Source organism: Equus quagga, chromosome 3 (genome assembly GCF_021613505.1).
Source record: "Equus quagga isolate Etosha38 chromosome 3, UCLA_HA_Equagga_1.0, whole genome shotgun sequence".
Lineage (NCBI taxonomy): Eukaryota > Metazoa > Chordata > Mammalia > Perissodactyla > Equidae > Equus > Equus quagga.
The window spans coordinates 150002665-150013544 of NC_060269.1; the positions used below are offsets into that span (position 1 = coordinate 150002665).

A 10880-nucleotide genomic window follows, 5' to 3' on the forward strand; every position below is an offset into this window, starting at 1 on the left:
CTGCTCTAGCAGTGTGAGCACCTTGCCCACTGCGTGTGGCTCCAGCATCTAAGAATCAGCAGCTTCTTTTCCCGGGTCCCTAACCAGCAGCCCCGCCCGCTCTGCCACCAAGCTGGCGAGGGGCTGGCTTCTCCCAGGGCCAGAGGCAGAACTGGCTGGGGACCACGCTTTAGGGCCACTTAGGGAACTTTCAAGAGAATTTTGACTGTGCAACATCCAGCAAAGTCTTGAGAGCATGTGCCCCATGGGAGATGCATCTCCCCTGCGGTGCTGGAACTTTTAAATGACACGGCCTGAAACCTCCAAGAGGTCACAGACACATGTTGACAAGGGGCTTGTGAACGGATGGCACACAAGCCACTGACTCCAGCCAGCGACACTGCCCCAAACTCCTCAAGAACAGACTCCGGCCTGGGCATCTCGAGGGCAGCAGCTTGGAGTCACGGCTCTGATCTGGCCTGCGTCCCCTTGCTGGCCCTGCCACTTTGTAGCTGGGTGCCCACGGTCAAGTCACTTAATCTCCTGGGTCTCATTTTCCCTATCTATTCAGCGGGATAACAGCACCTGGCTTTCGAGGCTGTCCTGAGGATTAAATGAGACAAGAACACCAAGCGTACAAGATGTTAGTGGGAGTCTCTTAAGTATTTCGGTCTTTACTCTCCTTCCGAGAATAAAGAAAGAGCGAGTGGCAGTGTACGGGAAGATAGAGAGGGTGGGAGAATGGGACTTGAGCCGACAGCCTAAACGGAAGTCTTATGTTTAGGACAATTACAGAAAGGATTCTAAATGACGATTTCCATCTAGACATGATTTATTTTCCAAAGTTACAGTGAGGTGACAATATTAAATGTACAGTTTTCCTTTCATCTGACGAACACACGGGAGGAAAAACCAACAGGACGTGTGGAAGAGCGACAACAGGCGGATAAAGTAGTAAAAAGATAATCTACGACCACAGGCAAACTCTGTTAAAACGATCTAGGCAGGATACATGTCATCATCCTGAGAAAAGGCAGCGCGTTTAAAGTTCCAGTTAATTTGAAATAGATGGTCTGGGTCAGAAGATAAACTTGATTTTTTTAACAAGCAATCTTCTGGCGAAGGCTGCTCACTGACTTTTCCTGAAATGCGGATTCACCCAATGGCCAGAAGCAGAGATCCGGATCTCTCAAGAGAGCTGGGTGAACGCTCTCTTTTCAGAGAGGCAGCCAGGTGCAGGAGAAACAACACACTTTGGACTCACGTCAAATTTGGCTCCAAATCCAGTTCTGCCTCTTACCAGCTGTGTGACAACAGGTCAACGAACTCCCTCTCTGAGCCTTAGCCTCCTCGTATGTGGAGTGGGAATGGTAATAGTACCCGCCTCACAGTCTTCACGAGAATTAAAGGAAATAATGCCTTTGAAAACACCCAGTAGGGTGCCCAGCACATGGCAGGAGCGCATCACACCTAAGTTTTTACTCTGCCATCAGTCAAATGAATTAATTTGGCCTCCAGAGCTTAAGAAACTTGCCCGAGGTCACACAGCCAGTCAACAGGACAACCAGAAAGGGACCCAGGCCTGTGTGCTTTCTACTGCACAGTCCCGGGGACCTCCCGGTGCTGCTGGGTGGGGGCTGCAAAGACGCAGCAGAGCTGGACCCTGCCCGCGAGGAGCTCACAGTCTGAGGAGGAGAAAGGCAGATGCGCACAGCACTGCGCGCAGGGAGCCGGCGTCACCGCTGGAGCCGTGAGGGAGGTTGGAAAGGGCCACTGCCCTCAGGGAGGGGGTGCAGCAGGGGAGACTTCCCGGGCACGTGACAGTTACGTAATACCGCACGGGGCAGTTCACCTGGGATAGGGCCAGACACGCAGGGCCCATTCAGTGTTGGCTGGAAGGACGGACAGGCGGGAACAGACGATGGGGGATAAAGGCGGCTGGTTGGCTCCCTGGAGAGTGGTTGAGCGGAGAGATGGACAAGTAGGTGGTGGGGCAAAGGATGATGCAGCGTGGGTAGACAAGTGGGTGGGTGAGTAAACAAGCAGTGGCTAAGCGGGGGGGACAGGTGGATGGGTGGACGAAGGGGTGGAGGGCGGGGTAGTGAGGCGGCTGCATTGCTGAGCGGGTGGGTGAAGCTGGACAGGTGGATGGCTAGGACTGGCTGAGCAGACGGGTGGGCAGATGACTGCAGGAATGAAGGACGGACAGAAGGTTGGGGCCGGCTGGCTCGGATGAGCGGATGAAGAGGAAGACTGGGGAACGAAGGAGTTGACTTCACCAGTGGCTGTACAAGACAGAGAAAATCGAAAACTCACTCTTGCCCTGCGGTGCGGCCACTTACCAGGCTGCCGTGACCATCAGGGGCCGTGCTGCGCGCGCTGTCCCCGGGGGCCTGGCCTCCCAGCTTCTCTCGCAGGCTCCTGTTTTGCTCGGCGAGGTCCTCCACCTGGCCCTGCAGGCCGATCTCCGACAGCTGCAGCTCGTAGACGCGGCAGCGCAGCTCCTCCAGCTGCGCGCGGAGCCGGCGCTCAGTGGCGCGCTGGTCCCGCAGCCGGCGCGCCGCCTCCTCCCGCTCGCGCTCGCCGCGCTCGGCCCTCGCCTGCAGGGCGCGCAGCTCCGCGGCCTCCTGGGGGGCGCTCCGGGGGTCGGCGGGGCCCGGGGATCGGGGGCTGCGTGGGGCCGGGACGTCCAGCTCGGCCAGCAGGAGGCCCGCGGCGCGGCAGAGGCGCCGCACGTCCGCCTCCAGACGCTGCACCTGCGCCCGCAGGACGCGCTCCTGCTCGCGCACCAGGCCGAGCTGGCGCCGCTGGGTCCGCCGGGCGCGCTCCAGGGCCGCCGCCTGCCGCGCCAGCGCCTAGTCCTTGCGCCGCAGCCGCTCCCGCAGCCGCCGCAGCCGCCACCGCTGCCGCCGGGCCGCGCGCTCCTTCTCCAGGACCTACAGGTTGGCGGTGGATGAGGGCGTGAGGAGGCAAGCCCGGGGCCGCAGGGCCGCTCGCGCTGATCCTGCCTGTATCTTAGATTTCGATATTTTGTTCATCCTGGATTTTTTGCATTTAATTAGTGCATCAAAATATTATTTATCTTGACTATTGAGTTTTTTGCCCTCCCTAAAATCTTACGCGGAAGCGGAGTGCCTCACTCAGTCACCCTGGGAGGAGCCCTGCACCCCGTGAGCTCCCTGAGTCCTTGGAAGGAAGCTGTGCAGAGGGCGGGATGGGCCACTCCAGTGGTTCCAGGATTGATACCTCCACTCCAGTCTGTAAGGAGCCGCCACGGGAGCCCGTGATGTCCCCGCTTCCCCCCAGCACCTGCCAGACCTCTCCGTTTCCCAAGGCCTAAAGAGTTAGTTAATGCCTGGCCCAGCAAGGGTCAGGTGACCGTGGCCTCTGGCTGGTGAGATAGGACCCCCAGTGTCACGGCAGCTGTTCATTACTGCAAATACACCCCCGCCCCCCAGTGGAGCTAGGGACTGTTACTATCCCCCTGGGACACTCAGAAGTGACTTGCATAATATTACACAACTAACAGTCACTGCGGCCGGGGATTTCAACGTCTGCGTAGCTGACCTTTTCTCCCTCCACTTGCCGCCTGCCTGTCTGGAGTGCACATCTCCCTGTTCCGAAACCCTGCCCTCCCCCCACCCATGAGCTGTGAGCTGGACTGCGAGGACCCAGCCACTGCCAAAATGGGAGTCCTTGCCTCATTTTCAGAAGTGATTTAAGCCAACGGGTGAAACCACCCAGGGGTATAAGCCTTCTTTCACGGCTGGTGCCCACCTGCCGCCACCCGGCCAGGAGAGCTCGCAGGAGACAAAACAAAGGAGCGAGCACAAACGTGGGAGGGAGCCTGGGGGCAGCTCCAGGCTTCAGGGGATGTTGGGGGGACATGGGGCGGGTAAAACCAGAGTCCCTGGGAGGCAAACCCGCTCCCGAGTGCCGGATGGTGTGAGGTCGGTGCTCCATTTCCCGAGAGTCTGCCTTTATCAGCTTTCAGAACGACCACAGGCCACTAGAGAAGGGAGGCGACTGTGTACACAAATGCTTGCTGGGACTATGGAGGGCAACAGGGCGAGACTGACACCCAGCAGATCCCAGGTGCAAAGGGCAGAGAGGACTCGTCCACACACTCGACACAACGTACTCGGAAATGCAGGCACTTCGGAGAGAGACTGAGGGTCAGAGGGTCCCCTCTGGGTTGCCCCTCACCACTCTGAACTTCCGCTCCTCATCCAGAAATGAGGTTTCGTGACAGGACTTTCCCAGGAGCATACAGACCACACGAGACCATAATAAAGAGACGTGTGTAGAAACAGGCGTGGTGTCCTACAGAGCCAGGGTGGCGGTGCCTCTGGGCCCCGACAGCACTGCCCCTGCTGGTCACCCTCATGGCTGTGACATCTCTCGAATGCAGGGCAGGGGCTGGTTCACCTTGGAACTCCCATGTGTATACAGGGCATGGCTCAAAAATATTTATTACAGTGCCTTCCACGGAGAGATTACGTTCTCGATGGTGAAATCCCACACACCATCACTAGATCTCGTGTGAAAAACTCCCCCTGGGATGCTGAGGACGGTGTGCTAGGAACCAAGGAGAATTACCCCCACTTTCTGCACCTGAAGTTCAACGTAAAGGGGAAAAATGCCACTCGCCTGTCTCCCTGGTGTCTCAAAGACTAATTCAATGTCACTGAGCCCCCGATCTTCCCACGCTTCCCTTCTGTCTCAGCTCACGGCTGAGCCAGTGGTTTTCAAACTTTTGGGGCTGCTTCCCACTGTAAGAAACACGTTGTAAGAACGTGCCCCGTTATACACATGCGCACATGTGCAACCGACAAAGAAGTTTCAAGAAACAGCACTCCTGTTCGAACATCAGATGGCCCCTTCGTATCTCCCAGCTGATCCCACAGCCCACTGACAAGTGTCAGCCTTCAGTTTGCCAGGCTCTGGGCCTCACTGTAAGTAGCCGTCGGCGGAGAAGGATGCCTCTGGGGGTCTGTGGGACCCCCCGCAGCTGCCCTCCCAGGCTTGTCATTTCTGCCCCTGCAGCATCTCCTAAATGTGTCCTACCCCCCAGCCTTCACCATCTCCCCCCAGAATATTTCAATAAAAGCTAGTAATTATGAAAACAGCTAGCGTTATTTAAATGCCTGCCGTGGTAAGCGTTTTACACATATTAACTCACGCAACAGTCCAAGGGGGTTGGTACATCATTCCCCTCTCACAGATGAGGAAACGGAGGCCCAGAGAGGTTAGGCCACCTGCCCTAGGTCACACAACTAGTGAGTGGCAGAGCTGGGATTTGCAGAGGCGTCTGCCTCCAGGGTCCGCCCCTTAACCGCCCACTCCTTCTCCAACAGTACTCTAACTTGTCCCCCGGCCCCCACCATCTCTCTCTACCGTGCAATTAGACTCATATCCCCCAAACCCTGACCCCTGCTTGAGTCCTCGAAAGCTGCTCTCGTTGCCTTCAGCATTCCGTTCACCCCGTGGCCCTGGCGATCTCTGGAACTCTCCTGTCTCACCACTCCCTCTCCCTGCCCACACCCTCTGCTCTGGTCTCAGAGTGTTCTTCCACACCTCCATGTCTTTGCTCATGCTGTTCCCCATGCCTCGCATGCCCTTCCCGCAGGGCCCGACTCACACGGCCCAGTCCTCTGTAGCTTCTCCCCCACCACACACACTGTGCCCGCACCTCCCTCACGGCACCCAGCGTCCAGCTTCCGAGTTGCTTGTCTCTCATCTGTGTCCCCACCTGCAAACACCTCCTGAGGGTAGAGACCCCGCACAGTCATCCTGTCCGAATCCCACAGCTGGCTGCCCTGAGGTCAGGCACAAAGGCCGCAGAAAGGCCCCTCTCACCAGAGCCCCGGCGAGCACACAGCCCGAAGGGCACCCAGCACTCTCACACCCCCGGGGGACCCCAGCGGGAGGAGCCTTGGGAGGGAGCAGGCCAGGATGGGGATCCCACTTTACAGACGGGGCAGCTGGGGCCCAGAGAGGCTGGTGACCTTGCCCAGGGCCCCAGCCCCTGGCCACACCCTTGGAATCAGGGTCCCTCCAACCCCTCCGGCCTGGGCTTTCCCAGGCTGCCCCCCCTGTCTGCTCAACTGCAGCGGCCGCGGCACCCAGACAGGTGGAGTCCCCCTGCTGGGACGTGGAACCAGTGCTGGAAAGAGGGCGGGATGGTACCTGGTGGGCCAGCTCCCCCCGCAGTGCCTGCAGCTCCTCGTGGGCCCGCAGAGAGGCGCGGCGCTCCTGGAGCACGCGGGCACCCAGCTCGTCCACCCTCCGCAAGAGGCTCCTCTCCGACAGCTCCAGCTCCCGGATTCTGCGCAGTGAAGCGAGGCACTTAGGAGGCCTAAATGGCCCAAGGTTGTCCCAGACCTTTTGTTTTTGTCATTTGGTCAATTTACTACTCTGATAAAATTACATCTTGTAAAACATTCATACATGTCTTTTAAAAGATGATCTAAAATGCTTCAAAGACCACTTTTGGACAATAAGGCACCATGAATCAGGAATTGGAACAGTGTTCTCATCCCTGAACCGGTAATCCGGAAACCAGCAAAGACTGAGCCAGAACCAGACGTCTGCATTGTCTCAATTAATCCTCACATTACCAGCCCTTGGGGGGGTTCTGTTCTGCCTACTTCACGCACAAGGAAACTGAGGATCAGAGAGGCAGGGCCACTTGCCCAAGGTCACACAGCATTTTAGAGTCTAGACTGTCTGACTTCCAAACTCATGCTTTTTACCCTGTGCTCTGTTGCCTCCCGTTCGAGCTACATCCCTGCAAATCTCTTCTAAAGAAATTATTGAAATGAAGAAAAAGGTGTCTACAATTAAAAACTTTCATGTCTGTATTACTCACAGAAGTGAGAAGCTGGAAATGGCCTAACTGTGACGTTTGGGGGCGGCTCAGCCACAGGACGGCTTTTTTATCATCCCGGGAAGTGTTGAGGTTGTGTCACATGCAAACTAATCCCCAGACTGGAGGTGAACCCCGACCCCGCAGCTCTAGAAAGCAGAAGTGTGAACGGAGGGGAGCCCAGGGGGAGAGCAGGAAGCGCAAGGACCTGCTGGTCCCCTGTGCGCAGTATCCGAGGCCCGGGAAGGCGCTGATCTTACAGCAGACACCAGGAAACACGCGAAAAGTGCCCCCCATCCCACGGGGCCAAGCTCTGCGCAGCCTCGCTCCCTCACCCAAGTCCACGCAGGTGACCTGCTCCCCAGGGACAGACTGCTTCCCTGGGTGATGGACCACATAGCTCTGCCTCCCTGCTCTGCCACTTACCAGTCATGGGGCTTAGACTGGGCTCATTCACCACTATGACCCTCAGTATCTTTATCTGTGAAACAGAGGTCATCGCACCTTGCTCAGAAGGTCGATGTGAAGATTAAGTTAAACGGTGCCTTATTATTAACAATAAGGTAAGCGTGCCCTGCTCTACTCTAGTTCTGAGGCCCTGGACGAGGGTCTGGAAAGTGACAGAAGGGAGTGTGCCCTCTTGTGTGGATTACAGTCAAGTTTCTTCCAGACTGAACCAGAGGAGTAACCTCAGTTCATCAGTCAGAGAGTCAGGCTGAGTACCTCTGAGTGCTTATAACACGTGGCGATATCTGACAGGGACGAGAAATGCCTTTCTTTGTAGTTTTTGACCAACCCGACACATTAAACATGAGACAATATTTAATTCTGATGTTGTCCTTACACTTAAAGTAAGCAGAAAATGACTGACGTCACCATGGCAGGCTGAATAACAGCCCCAAACATATCCAACCGAGAATCCCAGGTGACCAATGTCACCCTACAATGCAAAAGAGACCAGAGCTGAGATGACGTTAAGATCTCAAGATGGGAGATCATCCCGGGTTATCTGGGTGGGCCCTGACTGCCAGCGCAAGGGAGGCAGAGGGATACTGACACAGAGGGCAAAGGCCGTGCCACCGCTGCAGCAACGGGCCCACAGCAAGGCGCTCGGTGGCTGGCTCTGCAGATGCAGGAAGTGGGAAGGGGCCTGGAGCCACGGAATGCAGCTCTAGAGGGCGGAGAAAGGACAGGAAAGAGATGGCCCTACAGCCTCTGGAGGGCGCAGCGCCCTGCCCGCACCGGACTTCGGCCCGGGGAGACTGATGCCAGACTCGTGCCTGCAGAGCTGTCGACACCGAACGTGTGCTATTTGAAGCCGCTGAGTTTGTGCTAAGCTGTTACAGCAGCCACAGGAAGTGCAGACACTCACAAACAAGAAATAGACAATGAAGCACCATTGTTCACAAATTAACGACAAGTTAGAAATACTAACATGCAGGGCTGCAAAGAGTGCCCTGAAACTAGGAGACTCCATCAGGGAGCGGGATGAATTCTGGGAGGCGGCCTGGGTTCAAGTCCCAGTTCCAGCACGTGGCTGGAGGTGTGACCTTGGAGAAATCACAACATACACTTAGTGACCCTGGATGATGTCTTTCATCCTCCAGCCTCTGTTTCCTCATCTGGAAAGGGGGATCACATCACTCTGTGTGTCACAGGGTTCAGGGAGCGATGGGGGGCATGTGTGGGAGGCCAGCACGGAGTGCACACCACCAGCGCATTGCTGCGTAAACGGTAACTCCCTTTCCTCCTCCACCCCGGCCACGGATCCGGCCTCCCCTCCCGCCCCGCTCCTGCAGGACGGTGCATCTGGCCTCCAGAGAACAGAGGACACAGCCCACCGTTCCCCGTGGGCAGGTCCAGGATGCCCTGCTGTCCCAGCTCTCAGCCCCCAGGACTCACGACACGTGCTGAATGTGTCTCCCCAAATTCCTGTGCTGAAGTCCTAACCCCAGTGCCTCAGAATGTGACCATATATGGAGACAGGGTCTTCACAAAGGTGATTAAAGTAAAATGAGGTCACTGGGTGGGTTCTAATGCAATCTGACTGGTGTCCTTATAGACATACACAGAGGGACAACCATGTGAGGACGCAGGGAGAAGACGGCCCCAAGGAGAGAGGCCTCAGAGGAAACCCACCTGCCCACACCTGGATCTCAGACGTCAGCCTTCAGGACTGGGAGAGAACACATCTTTGCTGTTTAAGCCCCCGGTCCACAGCACGTTGTGGTGGCAGCCTGAGCAGACTGATACAACTTAGTATGTGGTTCTTCGGGGGTAAGTGTGGGTTGCAGAATGAGTAAATGAATGAATGAATGGAGGGATGGATGGATGAATGAATGGATAGACACAGAGAGTGATACATAGAGTAACAAAATAATTTTTCTGATATGTGAATTTCTTCATGTGAAAAGTTTTACAAAGAGAGAGAAAAAAAGTAAAGCACATGTAAATACACATTTAATGACTTGCCTTTATTAAAACAAAGGAGAATACAAGAAAATGGTGACATGTCAGACAAATCTAAAACTCTTGGCTGCTGGGATGTTGGGAAACCCATCAGAATTGACCCCAGCCATAACGGCACTGCATGTCCACACTGGGTTTCTCCTCTGCTATATGTGCATGGCCCCTCCTCATTCTGCTGGCCTAGGGATCAAAGAATGATCCAGAAAGAGCATGGGCTCTGGAGAAAGGCCTGGATTCCCAGCCTCTGGACCATGTCGGTTCCATCAGGAAAACAGAGCCCACGCCCAGAACTCCAGAAGTGAGAAACAAACACAGAGAATCTGTTATAAAGAAGTTGGATGAGCTAAAAGGCCGCACAGAGATAACAGGCATCCCAGACATTAGCACCTGCCAGGGGCCCCCTCCTGCCCCTTGGGCTGGATGGATGCATGAGAAGGAGGTGGTGACACCGGGGCCCAGGAGCCAGGCCACCGGGCATGAGCAGGACCACAGAGAAAGCCGAAAGCATGACTGAGTTGCAGCCGCTGTCGGAGATCCACCCTGAGCAGAAGAGAGGGGAGAAATGCCCTGCTTCTCCCCTCCTCTCCCTTCAGTGCCTACCAGTGGCTGGGCGCAGGCGGAAGCCAGTGAGCGAGGGAGCAGGCAGCCTTGTGCAGCCCCAGCCCCAGTGATGGGGAGCAGAGGACGGAAAGACAGGACTGAGAGCCAGGGATGGCCGCGGGCAGGTTATGTGACATGGGTGAGCCTGCTTCCTCGGCCGTATAAACAATTCAACACACCATTCTAACATGACTGTGATGCCCCAGGGTTCTTTAAATACACAAAGAAAAGGTCCGAATGGCATATTTACCTGGTCCTCAGCCTGGACTCCGACATCATGTGCTTGTCCACGGCTGCCAACAGCTTCTGCTCTGAGCATTCCAGCTGCTTCCCGAGCGTCCCTGTGTCCACGTCTGGGCTGCTGGCTGCTCCGTCCGGAAGATAGCCGTGCTCCTCACCACCGTCCTCTGCGTCCTGGAATATCCAGGACGTGTCGATCTTCACATCGACGTTCATCACATCAAACCCATCACTGCTGGGGGCTCTGACAACGTAGCTGAAACTTTTTTCAGTCCGTGCTTTAGCTGTCGGCTCCATCCCGTGTGTCGTTGACGGGTCAAGACTTCATAAAATTAAGTGAATTTGCAACACTGACTTTCTGGAGATTTCGAGGTGGCTGCAGCGCCTTCAGATGGGGCAGGAAAACATCCTTTGAGGAGGACAAGAAAAGGTGGATTATTTATGAGCGGGGACTTGGGTTTCATCAGCACGAATGTCATATGAGATGAATGAAAGCCTCTCGCTTTACAGGCCGGCGTGCCAGAACTCCCCAAAGCAAGAAAAAGGCACAGGACAACCACTGGGGATTAAAAGCTTAATAATGTGGTCAAAGAGGTAAAACAGGATTTCCAGGCAGGACCTGGAACGTTATAAATTCTCAGTATTTCACCCCGTAATGAATGAAGCTCTACACTTCCTCTCTGAGTACCATCAAGGACCTAGAATCTGCTCGGCGAGGGGATGG

General features: G+C 55.7%; 1 protein-coding gene across 1 annotated transcript in view; it reads right to left on the reverse strand.

The window, feature by feature from the left end:
* The window catches only part of C3H4orf50 (chromosome 3 C4orf50 homolog), a 51814-nt gene extending 41361 nt beyond the window's left edge, over positions 1 to 10453 (reverse strand). Inside the window, 3 exon segments of the mRNA XM_046655786.1 lie at positions 2322 to 2915; positions 6169 to 6307; positions 10167 to 10453. Coding sequence (XP_046511742.1) covers positions 2322 to 2915; positions 6169 to 6307; positions 10167 to 10453 — 1020 coding nt within the window.
* Positions 10454 to 10880: the final 427 nt, after the last annotated feature.